Source organism: Sminthopsis crassicaudata, chromosome 1, assembly GCF_048593235.1.
Source record: "Sminthopsis crassicaudata isolate SCR6 chromosome 1, ASM4859323v1, whole genome shotgun sequence".
NCBI lineage: Eukaryota > Metazoa > Chordata > Mammalia > Dasyuromorphia > Dasyuridae > Sminthopsis > Sminthopsis crassicaudata.
In genome coordinates, this window is record NC_133617.1 from 74,677,478 (window position 1) to 74,703,517 (window position 26,040).

General features: G+C 36.4%; 1 protein-coding gene across 4 annotated transcripts in view; it reads left to right on the top strand.

The window, feature by feature from the left end:
* Positions 1-20,776: 20,776 nt before the first annotated feature.
* The window catches only part of LOC141539246 (myelin-oligodendrocyte glycoprotein-like), a 58,583-nt gene continuing 53,319 nt past the window's right edge, over positions 20,777-26,040 (top strand). The window contains exons 1-4 of one of the 4 annotated variants that reach the window (XM_074261722.1): positions 20,777-20,956; positions 21,466-21,552; positions 21,893-22,234; positions 25,912-26,025. In XM_074261722.1, the coding sequence (XP_074117823.1) occupies positions 21,471-21,552; positions 21,893-22,234; positions 25,912-26,025 (538 nt within the window). In that variant the 5' untranslated portion in view covers positions 20,777-20,956; positions 21,466-21,470. The remainder of the gene's footprint in view (positions 20,957-21,465; positions 21,553-21,892; positions 22,235-25,911; positions 26,026-26,040) is intronic. The other 3 variants (XM_074261738.1, XM_074261731.1, XM_074261748.1) reach the window with 3 other exon arrangements.

Genomic DNA, 26,040 nt, shown 5'->3' on the forward strand with positions numbered 1-26,040 from the left:
TAACCATTTCTCTCAGTACCTACTTAGTGCCAGGCACTGTACTAAACCCAACAAATACAAAAAGAAAAGACAGTCCTTGCATCTAAGAACCTAAAACCTAAAAGGTAACATTTAAACAAATATATACAAAGCAAAGATATTCAGGATAAAGAGGAAATAATTAAAAGATGGAAAGCACTGGAATTGAGAGATTAAGAAAGACAAAGGATCAAATCCTGGTTCAAATATTTACTAGTCATGTGATCCTGAATAAGTCATTTAAACTTCTGATTGCCCCAGTTCCCTCATCTGTAAAATTCCTCTCCGGATTGTCATGGCGATAAAATAACATTTGTAAAGTGTTTTGAAAGTGTTTTATGGAAATACTAACAATTATATAAATGCTACTCATGAAACTACACAACACTTAACAGATTCATAAGATTAGATAGATTTGGAACTAGAAAGGACATTTCCAGGCCATTGGTCCAGTTTTTCATTTTACAAGGAGGAACCTGAAGCTTACTGTCTGCTTCAAACTTACAGAATTCATAAAGTAAAAGAGCATTTGAACCCAGGTCCATGCTCTTCCCACCATACTACACTGCCTGTCTAATTCAACTTCCATTGCCCCATTCTCTGCAAATGACTAGCCCTTGTGTTCCCTTTCATTATACAAATTCTTTTGCCACTTCTTTTCTCCTCCTGGATCCTCTAAATAAGTGGCTCTAAACCTCCTCCCACCCAAGAATTAACACATAGTCCTTGGGGATTCTTCTATTGTAGTGACCAGTGAAAATGCCTTCCACAAGTAAATTTGATCACAGATAGTCCACATGGACATTTTGAGTGGAGATGTCTAAATTTGTGCATATCATGTTTCTTCTGAGCTACTGCAATCCTGTTTTGCTCACAGAGGACAACACCTTCTTTGATACAGGCATGCCAATCTAAGTGGTCCTTTGCCATCTTTCTCGTGTCCCATAATCAATTCTTCAGAGAAACCTTGAGAATATCCTGGTATCATTTCTGACCACAATATGAACATCTTTCTTGCAAGAGTTTTCCATGAAATAGTTTTTTAGGCAAATATGTATTTGGCATTTAAACAATATAATCAATCCATTGGAAGTACACTCTCTGCAACAGAGTTTGACTGCTTAGCAGTTTACCTCCATAAATGTTAGTGTCCAGTACCAGATGATGTTCAGAATCTTCCTTAGATCATTCAAATGGAAGTGATTCAGTTTCTTGGTGTGACTCTGGTGTTTTCATAGCCATACAACAGTGATGTCAATATAAAAGTTCTATAGATCTTTTTTGGCAAGCAATTCAATAATTCCTCTCCCTCACTTTCTTTCAACATCTCCAAAACATCAACCTAGCTCTAGCAATATACACATCAATTTAATTATCTGTAAAATATATTGCCAAAATAAGTAAACTTATCTGCTGGATTCAAAATTTCTCCTTTTGCTGTAACCAATGGTTCCAGGGATGGATGGTGTGGTGTGGGCTGGTGGAGAACCTTGTTAGTGATTGTTAGGCCAAAATTAGAACAAGTAGCAAAAATTTTGGTCCATTCTCAGCTTCAAAGATTACATTGCACGTGCAATCATCTGTAAACAAGAAATCATATACCAATTCTCCCTCCACTTTATTCTTGGCTTTTAGCCTTTTCGAATTAAATAATTTTCCATCACTGCAATAGCTGACCTTGATACTGTGTTCATCCTCATTGAAGGTATCTAACAATACTGTTGAAAACATTATGCTAAAAAGGCATGGAAGCAAGATGTCTTCATTCCCCTGATGACTGGGAAAGAATGAGATCATTATTTATTATATGACATAAGCATGAAAGCGTTATCTATTACCCACAATCCAGGCAAGCATGCCATCATGAAATTGATGTATAGTACTGATGAACTTCTCTAAACAACCAAATTTTGATAAAATTTGACTCCATTACTATCAGAGTAATACTGAATTTTTCCTGACTTCTAACTGAGCCAGTTAGAGATGTGAGATGTGAGATATGAGTTTTTTTCTCACATCTCTCTAAACTTTGCTTGAACTTTACTTTTGATAAAATTAAATGATGCCTTCTTGGCATCTTCTTAGAGATGAATGAACTATCCTGCTGACAAATCATGTGGAGTTCTGTAACTTCCAAATTTCCCTATTATTTTTGTCAAATCAATCTTGATATTTGAGAGTATGCTGACCCAATTGAGTAAAAGCAATGCTGTATACCAAATATCTGAAAGCTTCCCACTCTTGTTATGCTTCACTGTTGCCAACTATTCATTTTCCATTTCTTACCAATATTAGAGGAAACAAGGAGATAACCTTTACATTGATTCTTTCACAAGTCTTCCATGGTCAGCAGTTTCCTTTTCATCCTCATCCTTCCCTTCTGCTCATGCTCTACTTTGTCACTCTCTTTTCTGAAATGTAGAACCTTAAAGTGACCTTAGTTTTTCACAAGTAGTCTGACCAAGGCATGGTACAAAAGAATCATCCCCTCTCATGTCCTGAACACTTGCCTTTCTTAATGCACAAAAGAATTTGCTACTGCTGACCTATGTTAAATCTGCCACCAAAACCCCCAATTTTTTAAAGATGTGAACTATATTACTCATGATTCCTTTGGCTTTGCCTCTGTCCTTGTCTTAAAAAACCTTGTTCTGTAAAGAATTTAGAAACTTGTGATAAGTCACAAGCTTTTTCTTTTTCTTTTTTCTTTCTTTTTCACAAGCCTTTTCAATGAAAATTGCCATCCTATGATTACAAATTTAGTCAAAAAGCACCTCAAGGGTCATCTAGTTCAACCTCCGCATTTAAGATGAAGAAATTGAAGTTCAGAGTAGAAACTTGGTTTGTCCAAAGCCACACAGATATTAAGTTGAAGAAAAAGGACTTAAAATTAAGTTCTCTGAATCCAAATTCAACAAAGGAGGTACCATCCATGCTGTTTATACAAGACTACCATTTCCTGAAGACACTGTGACAGAACTACATCTGGGAAGGCAGCCACTCTCAGTTTGCACAACATCTCCCATCAGGACTAGGGAAGGAGTATGAGCATCCAAAACTGACTTCTCAGAAGGTCATGTCTAAAATGTTAATTTGTTTCACTAATTGTAGGAAGTTTTTGGAAGGATTTCAAAATGAATGGGACTATGGCAATGGATGTATCAAGAGCTATAATCTGTCAGATAAAAGTTGGTAGAGAAAAAGCAACATCTGTTAGATAAAAGTTGGTGAAAAAAAGCAGCTTAGATGAGTGTGGCTTGTGGTTTATGGCACCTGACAATACTACCCTACTCAGTAAGAACAAAAGAAGACTTTATGCTAAATCATCAGTTCAGTAATTAACTGGCACAACTATCCATTGTAGTCTTCCCCTCCCATAACGTGTTGAAATGTGAATGTAATATCCCAAAGACTATGTAACTATTTGAAATCATGTTCTTATAGTTTGATTGGTTGTTGTTTTTGCTTTTTGTTTTGTTTTGTTTTTATAAATGAATGGATCTCTTTTCCTCCCCCTCTTTTTCTTCCTCCCCCTTCTCCAATTTTTCTCCCTCTTTCTCCCCTTCTCTTTTTCCCTCCCTCCATCCCTTTGCCTTCCTTCACCTTTCTCTCTCTTCCTTCCTCCCTTCCCTCTGCCCCTTCTCTTATCTTTTTCTGTCTCTCCCTCCTTTTCCCTCTGTCTCTCTTTCTCTCTTACTCCTTCTCTCTCCTCTCTCTCTCTATCCTTTCTTTCTGTGTCTTTGTCTTTCTATGTGTTTCTATCTCTGTCTCTGAGTCTCTCTGTCTGATTCACAAGCATACACATATAACCCACACATCCACACATGCACATGCTCACACACAGTGCGCACATACACATATGCACATACACATAAAATGTGGAAGTATGAAAAGACTGTAAAGAGACTCTAATCTGAGATTTCAGGTTTTATTTAAAGTTTGGAGCAAAGAAAGATTTGAAATTTCACATTTAATAGTGTGAATGGATAATGTTTTCCTTACTTTTAACATGTTTTTATTAACTTAATTCAATTGTTCAACTATAATCTTCATGTTTAAGTGGCTGTTGGATCTAAAAAGAATAAGAATGATCAGTAGGTGGAGGCTGAGCCAATAAATAACATTTAGCTAGTCAAAAGTGACCAGTAAGGGAACAGTATGGGGTAATTGACAGCTACCTACCTAGACCCTATAAAAGGACTATGTAAGAATGTGCTGTATTTTTATCTAATGGTCTGCTATTTCATCATAAGGAGGCCTTTTATTGTAACATTACAGGTTTCCATTTGTTTCCCACCTGCCATCCACAATTTTACCAATCTCTTCTTCCAATACTAAATTGCTTTCTGGCACTTTCTAATTGTCCTCACAGTTATAAGTAAATACAAACTCATTTGCTGCCATTTGGCATCTCCCTCATGCTACCCCTAACTCTTCAGATCAAGAATCTTTGCTAGTGAATTTGGCTTAAACTGGTCAATCTAAAACATTGTGCTGAGAAAATTTTACACTGTTTTAGGGGAAGGCAAAGAGATATAGCCTGACAATTTGTGACATAAAAACTGAAGGTTACACAACTACCTTTCCCCAAACCTTGTGCAAATTTTCCTGGAAAAAAGAAGGAATAAGTATAGAGAATGTTATGGAAAATGTGAAATTTAGAGGAATCACTCTTGAATCTTTGGTGATCGGGAGGATGCTCATCAATTGGAGAATGGTTGGGTAAATTATGAATGTTATGGAACATTATTGTTCTGTAAGAAATGACCAGCAGGATGAATACAGAGAGGCTTGGAGAGACTTACATTGATGCTGAGTGAAATAAGCAGAACCAGGAAATCATTATACACTTCAGCAACAAAACTGTATGAGGATGTATTCTGATGGAAGTGGATATCTTCAACAAAGAGAAGAGCTAATTCAGTTCCAATTGATCAAGGATGGACAGAATCAGCTACACCCAGAGAAGGAACACTGGGAAATGAGTTTAAACTGTTTGCATTTTTGTTTTTCTCCCCAGGTGATTTTTACCTTCTGAATCCAATTCTTCCTATGCAACAAAAAATTCAGTTCTGTACACATATATTGTATCTAGGATGTATTATAACATATTTAACATGTATGGCACTGCCTGCCATCTAGGGGAAGGGGTGGAGGGAAGGAGGGGAAAATTCAGAACAGAAGTGAGTGCAAGGGATAATGTTGTATAAAATTACCCAGGCATATATACTGTCAAAAATATTATAATTATACAATTTTTTAAAAAATAAAATAAAAAAGACAAAAAGAAGAGGTAATTTGCAATAAATCAAAGGAAAGGAAAGGAGACGAGAGGAGAAGAGAGGAGAGAAGAGGAGAGTAGAGGAGAGGAGAGGAGAAGAGAGGAGAGGACAGGAGAGGAGAGGAGAGGAAAGGAAATGTTAAACAGGTAAGACATGCAAGAGGAGAATCAGCAGAGAACAATGTCACAAAAACAGAGAGGTGAAGAGAATGATCAACTGCATAAACACAGGTTTGTCTCATCATTATATATAAAATGCTTTAATAAAAAAAAGATTGTTTAGTATCTATTTGAAAGACTGAGGAGCTGCTCTTGGGATCACAGGGTGAAAATGAGAAAATCCCTTCTGCTCTCCCTTCCTTGCAGGATAAAGCAGAGATATGGAAAGTCCTGGCCTCACAAAATTTATTTCCTATCCACTGACAAATCATACCATTGACAATCTAGCCAAACTCTTTCCCCTCCATCAGACCCAGGAGTTGCTTCTGGGACCCTGGACTTGCTTCTGGTATCCTGGACTCTGAGAAGTAAATTTTCACTTTATCTTGACTAAAACTAAGCTGATACATCACTGTATCCTTTCTTCCACACATACCCCTCATTCTGTCATAACTCCATGTTATATAATTTTTAATCCCATTGGAATACATGTTCCTTGAGGGTAGGGACTATCTTGATCACTTTTATTTGTAACTTGGTGAATTACCACAGTACCAAGAACATTTAATAAATATTTTATCATTCTTCAGTTTGTAACCCCAACAAAGAGCTACAAGATTTTCTGAAATGGGTCTGGTCTTAAAAGATGGATGATCAGATCTTCTGGAGTAAGAGGTTTAAGATCACAAAAACTGGTAAGACTGGGATGAGACTTGTCCTAATTTTAGGAGAGAGATAACCAGTACCATAGAAAGAATATGAGCTTTAGGATCAGAAATTTGAAGTTTGAAAACCAAAACTTTAGTCATGTCTCTTAACTTCTTTCAGCCTCATATATTTTTTTTTCCTTTATAAAATGAGAGTGGAGGATTAAATGCCTCTAGAATTCCTAAAAATAGTCTCTAACTTAATGATTTGAAATGACAAAGTGCATAACTGTCAATTAAATATGATAGAGCGACATCTAGTGTTAATGTGTTTCCAAAAAGCCTGAAATTATTTTTATTCCTCTTGTTTCTGAAGCTGTGCCCTCTATTTTAGGAGAGACATTAGGAATGAACATGGCAGAATTTAAGTGGTAGCTAACTGCACTGTGATCACAGTCCTTCCCATAAATGTTAACAATTGGGTTTTTTAACGTAGAGGGAAGCTTCTACATTTTGGCAAATTTGGGTTTAAAAAAATTTATACATGCTGAGACCTAGAAAAGTTGATAAACTGTAAGTCAACATCAGAAACCAAGGAAGCTATTATAATCTTAGGATGCATTAACAGAAGTATGGCACACAGAATGAGAGAGATACTAAACCCATTATCCTCAGCCTTGGTCAGACAATTGTATTCAGTTATGGATGCCACATTTCAGGGAAGATGGTAACAATAAGAAAGAAAATTAGGTATGCTGTATTAGAAGTACCAATTTTGTACAAGTAATTTGGATTATTCTCTCCAGTCATCTTGTAGGCATCTTATAGCTCCAAAACCTGATATTCTTCCTCCAGACAGCTCTGTTTTTTTCTTGTCCTTGTGAATATCATGCCCCTAATACTAGGGCTTTAGTTCCAGGCTCAGTCAGTAATACTGAATGAACTCTGGTCTCAGAAAAACTTGGTTCCATATCTTTCTTACTTTTGATTTCTGCATCATATGCTTAATTTTACTCCCTAAACTAAAATTTATCAGGAAGACTCCATCCCTGGACAGGGAGATGTAAGAAGACATATTATCATTGTGGCAGCAATTCTCCTTTCAGAAGAGTGTTGAGTTATCATTATAGTATCCACAGTGACTATCCTGCATAGTGAGAACGAGTCAGAAAGGTTAACATAATTCAGGTAAATCTGGTTTTCATTCTCAGCTATCCCCTTGTTTTGCATCCACCTCTGTCTGTCTCTCTGTCCTTTTTTCAGACCCCTGGTCCACAGAACAAAGTTTTTTTTGTCTGGTCATCTAGGCTTAATTCTGAGCTTTGATTAGAAACCACTATTCTCTTTATGTCAGTATAAGTACAGCTTGTTTCCCTTATAGAATGGAAGGGATTATTTCAAAACTTGTATCTTCATATGCCCAGTTCCCACAGAAGATGCTTATTAATTCATCGCTAAAGGACTAAGAACTGGAGAATCTAATCACCTAAAACACTGATGGGATTAAAGGGGATAAGGGTACTGAGGAGACTGAGGAATTGGAGAGACTGAGATAACCTTTGCAAAAGAGTCTTCCATGGTCAGCAGTTCCCTTTCCATCCTGGTCCTTCCCTTCTGCTCATGCTCCACTTTGTTAACTATCTTTCCTGAAATGTAGAAACTTAAAGTGCTGATAGTTCTTTACAAGTAGTCTGACCAAGGCATGGTATAACAGAATTATCCCCCCTCATGTCCTGGACACTTGCCTTTCCTAATGCACACAGGAGTTTGCTAGATTTTTGGATACAATTTTCTACTGCTGACCCATCTTGAACCTGCAAGCCAGCAAAACTCTATTATTTTTTTTAACGTGAACTGTTATTCATGTTACTTTGGCTTTGCTTCTGTCCTTGTCTTAAGAAGCCTTTGTGTTCCCTATAGAACTCTGAAAGTTTTGATAACAGTCACTAGTCTTTTTCTTTTTTTTTTTTTTTTTTTTTTTTTTTTTTTTTTGGTGTTGAGACTTTCTTTTTTTTTTTTTTTTTTTTAAATTTTTTTTATTATATATATATATATATATATTATAATATTATCCCTTGTATTCATTTTTCCAAATTACCCCCCCTCCCTTATTCCCTCCCCCCGACGACAGGCAATACCATACATTTTACATGTGTTACAATATAGTCTAGGTACAATACATGTGTGTGAATATCATTTTCTTGTTGCACAATAAACATTAGAATCCGAAGGTACATGCAACCTGGGCAGACAGATATTAGTGCTAACAATTTACATTCCCCTCCCAGTGTTTCTTCTCTGGGTGTAGCTACCTCTGTCCATCATTGATCAACTGGAAGTGAGTTGGATCTTCTTTATGTTGAAGATTTCCACTTCCATCAGAATACATCCTCATACAGTATTGTTGTTGAAGTGTACAGTGATCTTCTGGTTCTGCTCATTTCACTCAGCATCAGTTGATTTAAGTCTCTCCAGGCCTCTCTGTATTCCTCCTGCTGGTCATTTCTTACTGAGCAATAATATTCCATAACTTTCATATACCACAATTTACCCAACCATTCTCCAACTGATGGACATCCATTCATCTTCCAGTTTCTAGCTACAACAAAAAGAGCTGCCACAAACATTTTGGCACATATATGTCTCTTTCCGCTCTTTAGTATTTCTTTGGGATATAATCCCAGTAGTAGCGCTGCTGGGTCAAAGGGTATGCACAGTTTGATAACTTTTTGGGCATAATTCCAGATTGCTCTCCAGAATGGCTGGATTCTTTCACAACTCCACCAGCAATGTATTAGTGTCCCAATTTCCCCACATCCCCTCCAACATTTGTCATTATTTGTTCCTGTCATCTTAGCCAATCTGACAGGTGTGTAGTGGTATCTCAGAGTTGTCTTAATTTGCATTTCTCTGATCAGTAGTGATTTGGAACACTCTTTCATGTGAGTGGATATAGTTTCAATTTCTTCCTCTGAGAATTGTCTGTTCATATCCTTTGACCATTTATCAATTGGAGAATGGTTCGGTTTCTTATAAATTAGGGTCAGTTCTCTATATATTTTGGAAATGAGACCTTTGTCAGAACCTTTGTTTTTAAAAATATTTTCCCAATTTGTTACTTCCCTTCTAATCTTGTTTGCATTAGTATTATTTGTACAGAAACTTTTTAGTTTGATGTAATCAAAATCTTCTATTTTGTGATCAATAATGATCTCTAGTTCTCCTCTGGTCATAAATTCCTTCCTCCTCCACAAGTCTGAGAGGTAGATTATCCTCTGTTCCTCTAATCTATTTATTATCTCCCTCTTTATGCCTAAATCATGGACCCATTTTGATCTTATCTTGGTATATGGTGTTAAGTGTGGATCCATATCTAATTTCTGCCATACTAATTTCCAGTTTTCCCAACAGTTTTTTCCGAATAATGAATTTTTATCCCTAATGTTGGAATCTTTGGGTTTGTCAAAGATTAGATTGTTATAGATGTACCCTTTTTTGTCCTTTGTATCTAATCTGTTCCACTGATCTACCGGTCTATTTCTTAGCCAATACCAAATGGTTTTGGTGACTGCTGCTATATAAGTCACTAGTCTTTTTCAAGGAAAATTGCCATCCTGTGATTATAGATTTAGTCAAAAGGCACCTAAAGGATCATCTAGTTCAATCTTTTCATTTAATATGAAGAAAATGAGACCCAGAGTAAAAAAATCAATTTGTTCAAAGTCACACAGGTATTAATTTGAAGAGTGAGGATTTAAAACTAAGTCCTTTGAATCCAAATTCAAAATAGAAGAAAGCCTTCATAGCATTTCCAAAAGACACTGGCAGAACTATATCTGGGCAGGCAGCCACTCTCAGTTTGCACAACATCTCTAATCAGGACTTGGGAAGGAGTATGTGTATTCGAAACTTACTTCTCAGAAAGTCATATCTAAGATATTTTTCACTAAACTGTTTCACTAACTGTAGGAAGTTTTTGGAAGGATTTCAAAGTGAGTGGGACCTTGACAATGGATTTGTCTCAGGAGCTATAATCTGTTAGACAAAGATAAAGATAAAAGTTGGTAAAGAAAAAGCAGCTTGGATGAGTTTAGCTTGTGGTTCATAGAACCTGACAATATTACCTTATTCACGGAGAACAAAAGAAGTCTATGCTAAATCACCAGTTCAGTCATTAAGTGGCACAACTCTCCATTATAGTCCTCTCCTCCTATGATAGTAGAGATATGACTGTAATCTCCCCTTCAATAATCCTTCCCAGAGATACCATGGACTATGTAAATACTTCTTTAAAAGGCAATGGGATCTTAGAATCTTGTTCTTATAATAGGTTTGTTTTTTGTTTTTTTATTTTTTTTTTGTTTTTAATGAATGGATCTCTTTCCCATTTCCTATTTTTCTCCCTTTCCCTCTCCAATTTTTTCTCCCTCTTTCTCCCTCCCTCATTTCTTTTCTCCTTCCATTCCTTCTGCCCTCCTTCACTTTTCCATCTCTCCCTTCATCCCTTTCCCCTTCCCCTTCTCTCTCCTTTTCTGTCTCTTCCTCTCTTTTCCTTTTTCTCTATCACTCCTTCCCTCTCCCTCCTTTCTTTCTGTATCTTTGTCTCTTTATGTGTTTCTATCTCTGAGTCTCTCTTACAAGCACACACATCCACATGCTCACACACAGTGCGTGCCCGCAATTTGGGAGCATAAAAAGAATGGAAAGAGACTTTAATCTGAGACTCAGGTTTCATTTAAAGTTTGGAGCAAGGAAGTATTTGAAATTTCACATTTAGTAGTACAAATGCATAACATTTTCTTTACTTTTATAAAGTTTATATTAACCTAATTAAAATATTCAACTATAATCTTCATGTTTGTATAGCTGAAATAACCTGTTGAATCTAGAAGGAATAAGAATGATCAGTAGGTAGAGGCTGAGCTAGTCAAAAGTGACCAGGGGGACACTGTGGGATAATTGACAGCTACCTACCTAGACTCTTATAAAAGGACAATATAGGAATGTATTTTCATCCAATGTCTTGCTCTCATTAAAGGGAAGCTCTCTGTCAAGTTAATATTACAGGTTTTTATTTGTTTCCTACCTGCCATCCACAATTTTACCAATCTCTTCTTCTAACACTGTAAATTGCTTTCTGGCACTTTTCTAACTGTCCTCACATTTCTAAGTAATTACAAAGTCCTTTGCTGCCATTTGGCATCTCCCTTCATGCTATCCCTAACTCTTCACATCAAGAATTTTTGCTAGTGAGCCTGTTTTAAACTGGACAATCCAAGACATTGGGCTGAGAAAATTTCACACTGTATTTTAGAGAAAAGTCTGACAATTTATGACATAAAAACTGAAGGTTACACAACTACCTTTCCCCAAACCTTGTGCAAATTTTCCTGGAAAAAAGAAGGAACAATTATAGATAATGCTGTGGAAGAAGGGGGGTTTATGAGGAATCACTTCTCCAGTAGTTTCTAATGTTGCTTCCTTATCAGGGCAATCCAGACACTGTAGGAAAATAAATGATATTAAATGACCATTTAGGAATTAATACCTCAAATGGGTGGTCATTTAGAAATATACTTTTGTTGTTGTTCACTTGTTTCACTTGTGTCCAATTCCTCACAGTCTCATTTGAAGTTTTCTTGGCAAAGCTACTAGGTTTATTTCTCCATTTATTTCTAGAGCTCATTTTTACCAATAAAGTAAGTGATCTGACCAGGATTACATAGCTAATACATTTCTTAGGACAAATTTGAAGACAGGAAGCTGAGTCCCAATACTCTATCCACTGGGCTACTGGACTAGCTGCCCAGAGGCATAAAACATAAGATCTATTACAAGTAAAACTAAAGTGATTTGGTGTCCAAAGTCCTAGGAATGAATCCTGGCTCTGTTATTTTCTTTGTGTGGCTCAAGTGCCACTTTCTACATGAAATCTTTGATGATCCCAACTGCTAGATTGCCTCCCTGTAAGTACCTTGCATTTATTCTGTGATAGTGACTATTTTGGCCCTGACTATCTGAAGGCCAGGGATATTACATTTTACCCTTCCCCAGTGTTCTTCAGTAGTCTTAAAAGGTTTAGAATATGTTTACTCTCTCTGCCAGTGACTCAAGCTCCAATCCACTATGACATTCTCTCAATTTTAGGGGTTCTCTGCTCCCTAGTGCCATTTAACCACTCAGATTAACTTTTTGGAATATTTGACTCAAAATTATAATAAGAATAAACATATAAACATCTCTTCTCCAATACCTCAAGAAAGCAAAATCTCTACTTGTATTACTTTAGTCTTTGGGGAGGATTAAATTCACAATTTAATTCAGTTTTAATTTAACATAATCCCATCAAATTCCAAATCCAAAAATTCTTCTTGGGCTTGAATCCTGGGTATCCTGACTTCTCAGGGCTTCCCTGCTGAGTTAATGGCAAAATCCAGATTTCAATGCTGCCTCCAATGTCATCATGGTCCAGCTCCTAGTGTAGGCACTCCTGCAAGTGAATAAAAGAAAGTGTAATGAAAAGAAAGAGAGGAAAAGGGAAAAGAATAGGACAGAAAGAGACAGTGGGAGCAGTGAGGTGAGAGAGAAGGAGAGAGAGAAAAAGAGAAATTACACTGTTTGCAGGCTAGTTGTAGGGGAATAAAGAACATCAACTCCTAGAAGCTAGTCCCTGGTGTTTCCCAGATGAATATCTCCATATTTGGCGATTTTGGTAAGTACAAAGCAAAACCCCATTATACTAGAATAGACTTTAATTTGTACTTATGATCTCTCCCAATAATCTCCCTGAGAGCAGAGGTGTGGCATTTTTTTTTTTTTTGGTCTTGTATCCCCAGCATGAAGTACAGTGTCTGCCACATAATGAGTAGGGTTTAATTAATTAATATTTTAAATTAATTAATTGTGTGACTTTCAGCAAGTCCTTAAAATTCAGGACAAACTGGCCCTTAGTTTCCTCATTTGTACAATAAGAATATGTGGTAGATCAGGAGCTCTTAACCTTTTGGGTCACCTATCAGTTGAATAATCTGGTTAAGTTTAGGGATAGCTTCTCAGAATTATAACATATTATATTGAAATTGTTTTTTTTTTAATTTCTTTAAAAAATAAGTGCACAGATCACAAAATAAGAACCCCCACTAAATGAACTCTAAGGTCCCTTCCAGTTCTATATGCCTCATTGATAACCTCTCTACTTTCTATATCCTTTAGTCTTCTCTGCAAGGGACTAAGAAATATAGTTGCCTCGTTGTAGAAACTGATCAGTAATTCTGGAGAAGAATAGATGCATGTCCTGGTTTATATGGATAATGAAATTAATGTCTTTTGAATGGAGAAGTTGTTTGGTTTTTTTGTGTGTGTCAGAGCCACAGCTATCTTTCAGAAAATTCACACAACTGAATTAAAGGTCAAGGTTGTTTAATATCTATTTGAAGACTGAGGAAGCATTTTGGGGATCACAGGGTAAAAAAATGAGAAAATCCCTTCTGTTCTTCCCTCCCTTCAGGATAAAATAGAAATATGGAAAGTCCTGGCCCCACAAAATTCATTTCCTATCCCTGACAAATCATACCACAGAGTAGTCATACTTTTTTCCCTCCATCAGATCCTGGAGTTGCTTCTGGGAGCCTGGACTCTGAGAAGTAAATTTTCACTATATCTTGACTAAAACTAAGCTATGTCACTTTACCTTTTCTTCCACACATACCCCTTATTCTATCGTAACTCCATGTTATATAATTTTTAATCCCATTGAAATACATGTTCCTTGAGGGTAGGGACTATGTTGATCATTTTTATTTGTACCTCAGTGATTACCACAGTACCTGGAACGTTTAATAAATGTTTTATTATTCATCAGTTTGTGACCCCAACAAGTAGCTACAAGCTTTTCTGAAATGGGCCTGGCTTTAAATGCTGGATAATCAGATCTTTTAGAATAAGAATAACAAATTAAAATTTTTTTAAGGTCACAGAAACTGGTAAGACTGGGATGAGACTTGTCCTAATTTTAGGAGAGAGATAACCAGTACCATGGAAAGAATATGAGATTTAGGGTCAGAAATTTGAAGTTTGAAAACCAAAACTTTAGTCAACTCTCTTAACTTTTGTCACCCTCAATTTTTTCATTTATAAAATGAGAGTCTTGAATTAAATGTCTGTAGACATTTAATAATGTCCTAAAAATAGCCTCTAACTTTATGATTCTAAATAACAAAGTGCATAACTATCAATTAAATGATCTCATCATTTTTAAATTGATCATCAATTTTTATATTTAAGCAACATTTTGTGGCAATGTCTTGCCAAAAAGTTCGAAATCATTTTTATTCCTCTTGTTTCTGATGCTGTGCCCTCTATTTTAGGGGAGACATTAGGAATGAACATGGCAGGACTTATATAGTAACTAACGGCACTGTGCTCACAGCCCTTCCCATAAATGTTACAATTGGTTGTTGGGTTTTTTTCTTTTTATGAATTCTAGGGTTTTGTTTTTTTTAATGTGGAGAATGCATTCTGGTAAATTTGGGTTTAGAAAAAAATTATACATGCTCAGAAAAGTTGGTAAAGCATATGTCAACAACAGAATCCAAGGAGGCTATGATAATCTTAGGATGCATTAACAGAAATATGATAGACAGAATGAGAGAGGTACTAAATCCATGATCCTCAGACCTGGTCTGAGATAGCATGGAGCATTGTGTTCAGTTATCAATATCACATTTCAGAGAAAATGGTGACAATAGGAAAGAAAATTATGTACCCTGTATTGGAGATACCAACTAGGTGCAACTAATTTGGATTATTCTCTCCAAATGTCTTGTAGGCATCCCATAGCTCCAAAACTTGCTATTCTTCCTCCAGACAGCTCTGCTTGTTTCTTGTCCTTGTGAATATCATGCCCCTAATACTAGGGCTTTAGTTCCAGGCCTAGTCAGTAATACTGAATGAATTCTGGTCTCAGAAAAACTGGGTTCCTTATCATTCTTACTTCTGGTGTCTGCATTATATCCTTATTTCTACTCTTCAACTACCCAACCTCTTCTGAGCAAGAAGATGTAAGAAGATAGATATATTATCACTGTGGAAGCAATTCTCCTCCCAGATGAACACTGAGTTGCCACTATAATACCACTGTGACTGTCCTGGATAGTGAGAACAGTCAACATGAATATTGGGTCAGAAAATAAACCATAGTTACAAAAGGCTTAGGTTCAGAAAGATTCACACAATTCAGGTAAGTCTGGGTTCCATTCTTTGCTATCCTCTTGCTTCACATGCACCTCTATCTCTCTTTCTCTGCTTGTTTCTCTGCCTTCTTTGAGCCCCTGGTCTTAACAAAACAAGGTCTTTTTTGGCTGGTCATCTAGGCTTAATTATGAACTTTTATTAGAAACCTCTATTTTCTTTATGCCAGTTTTGTATAGCTCGTCTCCCTTATAGAATGGGAAGGATTATTTCAAAACTTGTGTCACTGTATGGCCCGTTTCCACAGAAAGTGCTTATTAATTCATTGTTAAAAGGCTAAGGACTAGGAGATCTAATCACCTAAAACACTGATGGGATTAAAGAAATTAGGGGTACTGAGGAGACTGAAAGAATTAAAGAGGCTGATTTTCTGAGGGGAGGTGGCAGATATTTTGCATGTCAACTATCAAGTTAATGTATGACATCTATCTTCTCACTGCAAATCCATTGTTACCCTGCAGCTACAGGAAAGTATTGCCCTTGGACAAGGGACAATGTAGTGAAGGAAGTGAGGGGAGCACTCTCTGGGAGGAGAGATGGGAAAAACCAAGTGTTTCAAAAGAACAAGTGGTCCAAGGCCCAATGCTTATGGGAAAGAACAAAGTGTGTTTGATATTCCTACGACCCAGAACTATCTTCAGGGTTTAACAGTTGATCATATGAGAAAAATAACACTGAAACGTGATGGGGGAATTAATACATGAACATTTGAGTACTTCTTGGAGTTTTCTGTGTCTTCTTAGTTCTCAAAGTCAACACAACCTTATTTCTTCCTTCCTTATCTCTGAAGACTCTTCCACTCCCTCTCCTTCCCTTTAGAGAAAACAACAGGTGCACAAAGGTGATAATGATAGGCTTCTGAGAAAATGAACTTACAGGGGAATCAAATATTGGTTTCTATTTCAATCTCTTTCTGTCTCATATGAGAAAGCTTTATCTAACATATTATTTATCCTTTTAACTTCCCCTCACACCATGTCCACCACCCTGGTTTGTCCTTGTCACAGGCCCTGACACCCCTATCCATGTCCCAGAGACCCAGAGAATCTCCTATGTCCCTGTCACAATTATCGATGAATTTCTGCTCATGGAACTCTTTTAGGTCTGATGGACACCACAGGTTCCTTTTTTTCTTGTTCCTTAATTCTCTTCTTCTACCTGTTTCTAAAAGTCTATGTTGGCCTTGGATATGAATAAATGGATTTGGGTTATTGACTGATCAGATTTCTCAAGGCCACATTACCTACTGTGTGTGAGACACAGTATGAGGGCATTCTGAGGTTGATAACAGCAAGATGTAACAACTCTGTTCCTCTATTTCTTTGGAAGCTTAAATTTTGCAAATTACTTTTCTCATACCAAGCCTATGTAGTAAATTGTGCAGATATAATCACTAATTTTGGCCCCAGGTTTGTCCCCTTCTAAGGCCAACCCAATGTAATCCAACAGCACTTAACACTGTACCTGGTATATGAATGCTATGGAATATTATTGTTCTGTAAGAAATGACCAGCAGGATGAATACAGAGAGGCTTGGAGAGACTTACATGAACTGATGCTGAGTGAAATGAGCAGAACCAGGAGATCATTATACACTTCAACAGCAATTTTATATGAGGATGTATTCTGATGGAAATGAATATCTTCAACAAAGAGAAGATCCAATTCAGTTCCAATTGATGGACTGGGAAATGAGTATAAACTGTTTGCATTTTTGTTTTTCTTCCTAGATTATTTTTACCTTCTGAATCCAATTCTTCCTGTGCAACAAGAAATTTGGTTCTGCATACATATATTGTATCTAGGATATACTATAACACATTTAACATGTGTGGGACTGCCTGCTATCTAGGGGAAGGGGTGGAGGGAAGGAGGGAAAATTCAGAATAGATGTGAATGCAAAGGATAATGTTGTAATTACCCATGCATATGTATTGTCAAAAAAAAGTTATAATTATAAAATTAATTTTTAAAATGTAAAAAATGAATAAATAAAAATAAAATTTAAAAAAACAAAAACAACAAAAACAACAACAACAACAAAAAAAAAAAACTGTACCTGGGACACAGTAGGCATTTAACAAATGTTTGTTGATGTGATTGACTTAAGTTCCCTCTGTGTGCCAGGCACTTTGCTAGGTACTAGTAATACAAAGACAAAATTCAAAATGTTCTTACTTTCAAGGAGCTTACTACACTCTCTGTCAGAGGAGGGCTTATGTCAGCAAGAGTATCACTCTCAGCCCTGTTAATTTACACCAATCCATAGGTCTAAGTCAGAGGATCTTAGAAATTGTTTCAGCTTAGTGTTTCAAGTGAGGAGTTGAGATTTAGAAGACTCTGATTTAAAATTTAATGAAGGAGGGAAAGAAGGAAGGGAGGAGGAAAGAAATGAGGAAAGAAAGAAGGGAAAATTTATTAAGTACCCTATTATGTGCCAGCACTGTACTAGGTTCTTTTTTTACAAATATTATATCATTTGATCTTCTGACATCTCTGAGAGGTAGGTAGATTAGAGACAAGACTGATCACTGCATTGATCAGAGTCCTTAAAGAAATCAAGAGTTTACAGAAAATATGTTGAATAAGGGACCTGTGGATAAAATTGTCCTGCTTGAGAAAAATAAAAATAAAAAAGACAGAGATCTCAAACATCTGATGCAAGATCACCATTAATACTGTCCCAACAAAGAAATGGGAGTTATTTTCTGTGATAGTTGTGGTCTTGAAAATACTTGAATGATAAAAATATTCAAAAGAAAAAGAGTTCATGTATGTGAGCCCAAATTCAAAGGAATCAGCCAATGAAAATGTGGCCAAAGACAAGTCATTCCAGACCCTCTCCCAAACAATTAGTTTAGTGTCATCTTCAATCAGATCATGATTAGATACAAAAAAATCCCCATCAAATCATAATCACACATGCAGAACATTTTCCTACTGCAAATGTGAACCAGAGGGTCACAAATATGACAAGTGTGCTTAAGCAGAGAAGTATCCCTTGATTCCCAGGAAGTGGAAGCCCAAAGAATTAGCTTTAATATAAATAAAAATATAAGCAAAAGGACAGAGATTGGTTGGAAAACAATAGGGTTCAGAGAAAATTAAAATGATTTGAAACAGAAATCACCCATCCTTAACTACATAAAAACATTTGAACACGAGAGATCTTAACAGAAAAAGAAATTTGACCAGTTAGGTAGAACAAAAGTACACACAAGAAATCAAGAAATCCATATTGTAAACATAAAGAAATAAGTAAAAATGAAAAGTAACTTCAATCCTGATACAAAAGAATTGTTAATTTGTTAATGCTAAATGTTAATGTTAAAGAAAACTGCTACATTGAAACAGCCTCTGAAGCATGATAAAGCAAGCTTGTTTCTCCATGCTGAGAACTTTTAGAAAGCATGTATAAACAATGTATAAACAAACCAAATAACTGAGGAGAAAATCAGTTTAGACAAAAAGAAAGATGAACCCAGAAGTTGTACCATTTCTGCCTAAAATCTACTTTTTAGCAATATAAGGAGAAGGCAGAATGGACAGAACATTAATAAACACTATAAAATTTAGAAAAACTGACAATAACATGCAAATAATAACAATAATAATAACTGGCTATATGAACAAGTTAATATTCATATGCAGAAAGATCATTGGGTCATAAAATAGCCAACAAATCTATAACTATAATAATGCAAGAAAAATGTCCACACATGGAGTCAAATGTAAGTTCATTGTGGAATTATAATGATTTTGTGTTTGTTTAAGACAATAGAGAAGAACAGAAACAAGATTAAAAGGGAAGTTCAAAGCTGGGAAATGTTTTACAGCCAATGTTTCTTATAAAGATCTTATTTCTAAAATATATAAAGAACTGTGTCAAATTTAAAAATATAAGTCATTCCCCAATGGATAAATGATCAAAGTATTTGAACAAACAATTTTCAGGTGATGAAATTAAAGCCATCTATAATTATATGGAAAAATGCTTTAAATCACTATTGATTAGAGAAATACAAATTAAAATAACACTGAAGTGCCACTTCACCCCTCTTAAATTGGCAGAGATGACAGGAAAAGACAATGATAAATGTTGGAGGGGAGGTGGGAAAACTGGGACACTAATTCATTGTTGGTGGAGTTGTGAAATGATCCAACCATTTTGGAGAGCAATTTGGAACTATGACCAAAGGGCTATAAAATTTTGACTCAGCAGTGCCATTACTATGTCTGTATCCCAAGGAAATCATAAAGAAGGGGGAAAGACTCACGTGTACAAAAATGTTTGTAGCAGCTTTTTGTGGTAGCAAAGAATTGGAAAAGGGGTAGCTGCCCATCAGTTGGGGAATGACTGAACAAGTTGTGCCATATAAAGATAATGGAATAATATTGCTCTCTAAAAAATAATGAACAAATTGATTTTAGAAAGGCCTGGAAAGATTTCCATGAACTGATACTGAGTGAAACAAGAAGAATCAGGAATACACAATAAAAGCAACAATATAAGATGATCAACTATTAAAGACTAGGTTCTTTTCAGTGGTTCAGTGATCCAAAGCAATCTCAACATATTTTGAACAGAAAATGTCCTCTGCATTCAGAAAAAGAATTAAGGTAACTGTAAATCAACACATGCTATGTTCACTTCTTTTTTTCCATTTTTAAACGCTCTCCTATGGTTTTTCCCCTTTGCTCTATTTTTTTCTCTCCCAAGATGATTCATAAAACAAAAAAAATTAAAAATTTATTTTTTAAGATACAAGAAGGAAGTAGCTCATACATTGGAATAGACTAAAGATTAGTGGTAATCATGAATACAGGAGTTGCAGAGAGGTGGATTTTGGCTTGGTGTTAGAAGAATTTTCTCATAATTTGAGCTATACCAAAACAGAATGTTTAAAAAAAAATAGAATGTTTATCATCTTTAAGTGATCTTTAAGATGACCACTTATAAGAAATGTGGCAGAATTCCCCTTGGTGTGAATAGATTGGATCAGATCACTGGAGTGCCTTTCAACTTGGGAATGCTGTGGTACTCTCAATTAATGTTCTGTCCATTCTGCCTTCTCCTTATCCCTTATACTCATCTTTGTCTATTCCAAATACTGTCTCCTTAGTCTATTACAGGTACTTCCTAATTCCCAAGTCCCTCAATTCACATCTCCCATAAGGTATGCCTTTTTCCTTCATCTTGCTCCAGTGGACTCAGCTCCAAACTTCAGTTTTTGATCTGACTAGCAGCACAGAAACTTTGCTCAACAGAAGTTAATTCAGTGCCAAAGTCATTCTTGCTACTGGTTTCTGGATTATGTTTTTCTGCTCATGCCACTGAGTTAAGCTTATCAGAAGAATACAGTCCCAGGATGAAGGGTGGGGTTCCAACAGTAGAGATACAAGCTGCAGAGGAGAACAGAAAATATAACTATAACTGGAGGACCAACTTTTGAGCTCAGTGGTATTTCCAGAGTCACTTTCTGCTAGCACTCTCAGGATAGGAGTGGATTTCCTAAAGTGTGAGGACACAGTACAGAGCTCTATACAGGACAAGTTATAGAGGTACAACAATTATACAACAGAGCTTAGTGGGACTTACGAGGTAAGTCTAGCTTCCTTTTTTTTTAGCATTTTCTCCACTCATTTCACCCTGAGTCCACCCAGATTCCCACTGTCTTGGGAGAAATCAATTTTCTCTCAATCCCAGATACCTAAGTCTCCCTCCCCACAAAAGAAATGAGTGGTGAATCCCTGTGCTATATTCACTTTTAGCTGAGATATTCCTATGGGCTAAAGCATTCAGAAAAGGCTCCATGGAGAGAGGGAAAGAATTTAAAAAATAAAAATGGTGAATCTAGGGCATTTGAGGCTGAGGGGAAAGTATGAGCCAAAGTATGCAGATAGGTGGAAATGAACATGGAAGAAGAGGTTGAGAAAACTAGCCTGGGTACAATGGAAGGTGGGTGAATCCAAGGGTTCACTTTGTAAGTCTTTCTCCCATTATCATTGGACTTCCTCTGTAAGATGTAAGGGATCAAGGGATCTCTGATGTACTGACACACTCCTTCCTGTCACAAATACCCTATCTCCAGTGTATTTTTCTCCCCTCAGGTATAATGGAGATTAATAGTCCTTCAGGCAACTTTCTCTCCAGTTTTCTCATCTTCCTCTTCTTTGAGACATACACATTGGCCTCAGGTAGGAGTATTTATTTCTCCCTAGCCCCCAAGATTTATCAGATGGGTTCTGAAGGATAAACCCAAAGATATTTTGTCCTCCTATGTCACTCCCAATACTTTCAAAGTCATTCTCTCATTAACCTTCAACCCTTCCAAATGCCTCCCAATTTGTCTTCTCTCCTTCCTGAAGCCTTCTCAGTGTCCTCTTCATTGATTCCCTTTTTCCTTGATTCCCTCCATGGATTCTCTCTTATTCCTTCAAATGTTATCCTCTCTACCATTAGAGATTTCCCAGTTCTTCTCCCACTTTCTGCAGGTTTTTTCTCCTCTGAACCCCTCTCTCTTTTTCCTTTCAATAGAGGAGTTCTCAGTGATTGGACCTACACAACCCATCCAGGCACAGGTAGGGGGAGAAGCAGCCCTGCCATGCCATCTTTCTCCCCAAAAGAATGCTCAGGACATGAAAGTGATTTGGTCCCGATCACTAAAAATCGTACATCACTATGAACATGGGAAGGATGAGTTTAGAGATCAAAGCCCTGATTACCAGGGAAGAACAAAACTGGTGAGAGATTCTATCACTAGTGGAAATGTCACTCTGAGGATATGGAACATTACAGCCTCAGATGAAGGATGGTACAAATGTCATTTTGACAGTGGTTCTCATCGAGAAGAAGCTAATGTGAAGCTATGTGTCTCAGGTAAGGAGCTAGGAGTGTAATTCTGAAATTTTGCAGTTCCCATAGGTAGGGTTGGGAGAGTGTTTTTCTCATTTGAGTCATGCCAAGTTGGTGCTGGTGGACGGAGGAGGCAGTGGAGTCCCTACTTGGGATATGAAACACAGAAACCATGGTAAAAGGAATTGAAAACAGCCTTGCAAGACTGGCTGTCAAAGATAAAGAAGAGGGGCAGCTAGGTGGCGCAGTGGATAGAGCACCAGCCTTGAATTCAGGAGGACCCGAGTTCAAATCTGGTTTCAGACACGCAACACTTCCTAGCTGTGTGACCCTGGGCAAGTCACTTAACCCCAGCCTCAAAAAAAAAAAAAAAAGATAAAGAAGAAAGAGAAGTAAAATAAGGAGCGGGGAATGGAGAAAGAGAAGAGAGGGGGCATTGGTGACAAAAGAGAGAAAGCAGAGAAAAGGGCTGTAGAGGAAGAAGCATTATCTTTCCATCTTTTCCACAGTACTGATAAGAGAAATTTGAACACAAGTATTGCTAAAATCTAGGTAAACTGTATCTACAGTATTTCCCTAGTTTAATAATCCTATCATAAAAGGAAAGGAGCTTAGTCTGACATTACTTGTTCTCAATGAAGCCAAGCTTTGTAAACATTTCTCTCTTTTCTAAATGTTCACCAACCACCTCTTTCATTTTTTTCATGGTTAAATCAAGTTCATTAGACTATAATTTTCAAACTCTTCCCTTTTTTGAAAATCAGACACTTATCTTGTGGTGCACTCTCTATTTTCCTGTGATCTTTCAAATATTTATGGATATTGATATTAGGAATTGTATCTGACAACTCTTTCAGGACATGAGGATGTAGTTCAACTAGACCAAGTAACTTGAATTCACTAGATACTTTCTTACTATCTACTTATTTCATCCTCTCACCTTGTCCTTTAATAAGGAAAACAACCCATCACCCTTTGACCTTCAATTTCCTGCCCAACATAATAATTGTTGGCAATGCTTTTTAAGTTCTTTCTGATTGGATTATTTTTGCCAAAGTCACAAGGGAATGACTTGGAAAGTGATGGGTGTAATGAGTTGCCATCCATTATTATAAGATGAGAGAAATTCTCTATTCAATCTTGAGTATATGTGTATGTGTGTTCTTCTGAAAAACAAGAATCTCAAATCTGCATTTAAGCAATCATTGTATAACTTTCCTCATCCTTAACTTCCTCCTGTGTTACCCTTTTCCATTCTCCATTATCCTGATAAGGTTTAAGTGTCCTCTCCATCCCAGATCCCTTCTTGCCTACATGTCCTTGTCATGTAGGCAACAGGTGGTGCAAAAGATTGACAAATGAGCTTGGAGTCAGAAAGACTTGAATTAATATCTGCCCTCAGATACTGACCACTGTGCCTGTGTGTCCATGAAAATGATAAAGCCCATCAAAAACTTTGTAAATAAGGCTTAGAGAATCTCTGGAGGTTCAGAGTGGTTAAGTGACTTTTCCATGGTCAAGTGGCTTAGTGTCAAAAAACAAAATTTGAACTCCAGTCTTCCCAGATTCAAAATTCTATCCATCAATGGAAACTGCTTGTTTTCATAGGAGTCTCTCTTCATAGAATACACAATAGAACACTATTTTATCATCCCTTTTATCAAACCTGCTCTTTTTTTTAAATCTATACTTTTCAATCACTGTGCTCCAGTCATAGTTTGCATTCTGTGGGGATTCCAATAATACTTATACAGATATGTTTGTCTCCTTGCATTAAATTCTCTAGTTATTGTACTATACTAATTGGTGTCAAGATAACTGAATCTATGAACTTTATTGTTGCTCTTCTTTTTGAATGTTGCAAACTTCACATCATAAGGGATTTCCACTATTATTTTCCTTCTTTTTACTTGTTTCTCTGGTGTTCACTATGTTCAGGAGACACAGTTTGCTCTCTCTTTTTCCTTTTTCAGTTTAATATGCTATAGATAGATAGATAGATAGATAGATAGATAGATAGATAGATAGATAGACAGACAGACAGATAGACAGGACCACTTCCAGTCATCCTGATCAATATCTTGCCCCTGGACCCAAATGGCTCTGGAGGACAGTCAAGCTGGTGACTTTGCATAACTCAACCCCATTAAAATCCAAATCACCTGCATGTCATAGCATCATCTCCTTGATACACAGTGGTTATGGTTTTGACAAGTCTCAGGTCCTTCATCATATCATGGATATACTCTCAAAAAAGACTGTAGACCTCTCTATTAATCATTTTAGGTTGGTACCCCTCAGCAAGGTGTCTCCAACCAACACTATTTTTCTCTGCTTTCTCTGATGAGCTCTAGATGGTTCTTACCTGGGAGCATCTTTGGATCTTCAACAACATTCCATGGATTAAGAGAAATTGTTTCCACCTCAGAGAGTAGATAGACCCATATTCTATAGCAAGAATTTCATATCCATTGCCCAGATCTAAATGCTTAATACTATCTTTCCTTCCTTCTTTGTGACAAATTTTCTATACTTCAGCCTTCTTCCATAGGCTATGGCTCCCTTCTACCTCTTTGGAATTTTTTTCCTTTTTTTTTTCTTTCATTAAAACATTTCCATTTTTTCAAGGGACTCTTCATGCTGCCTGAAAAGCTAGAGAATAGAGAGGCTACCTACAGCTTTTTGTCCTACTTTACAAGGAAGAACATCTCTTATTTGTATTGATACAATTAGTTATTAACTTTGTGAGAAATGCAGTCTTTCCTCTGCAAAAGTTGTTATAATAGCAACTTTCCTCAACAGATACTGAAACTAAAATCCTTGGTTCTTTATTGCTTTTACTACTATTTCTTCTAATTTTTCTGTAATGTAGACTATACTCAGGGCTCCTAAGTAGGTTTATTTATCTATTCCAATTTTTTTTTTTGCTATTTATTACTAAAATATTTCTCTCTCCCTTTTTCTACCAATGATGAAAATTGCAACACAGTACAATATTCTGTACTAATATCTCCTTTATCACCATCTTGATCTCTTCAGCCAACATTAACTTCTCTATTTCATGCATTGCCTGTTAAGTGTTTATGATCAGAGCATCATTGAACAGGATTATTCTCTTTTGGTCCTTCCAGGGAATCTTAGATGACTTTGGTCTATGGAAGAAAAATTTTAAACTGTGTTTTGCTCTACTAACTTAATATTCATTCATAATTAACTAACAGTAATCCCAGTAGCATTCCATATTCTCTAAATATTTTAATAATTTGTGAAACTATAAAGACATGGTTTATCATTATCCCAAAACCTTCTTTATTAATGCTCTCATCTAATGTGTATATGAAGCTCAGAAATATTTTATACAGATAAGAAATTAGGCTGAGAAAAGGAAGAGAACTATAGGATTGTGACAATCAAGGATAGTAGTAGTGAGAGTGAATTTTTTTTAAAGTTGGGGAGGCTTGGTTATATTTTGTAGGTAAAAGAGAAGGAATTAGTAAATAAAGGGCAGTTAAAGAGTCCTTCTTTGCCTAGCAAGACATGCAGTTTATGATCTTTTAAAGCTATTTTGAAGGTCTCCTTTTTATGGCAATGCACTTACGTAGATATGAAATTATTATACTCTTTTTATTAATGTAGTCTAATGGGCTGCTGTGTGACAAAAGCTAATGTTCCAAGGTAATGTCTAAACTATTTTCTCTTAGATGAGGGAGCTGAGCAACAGATCCTACCTTGGTTGATTATTTTCACTGGGATAATTATTGTAGACTGGATACTGTCATTTGTCTTTTCTGCAGTTTTCATCCTTCGATACAAAGGTAAATATAAGAAGA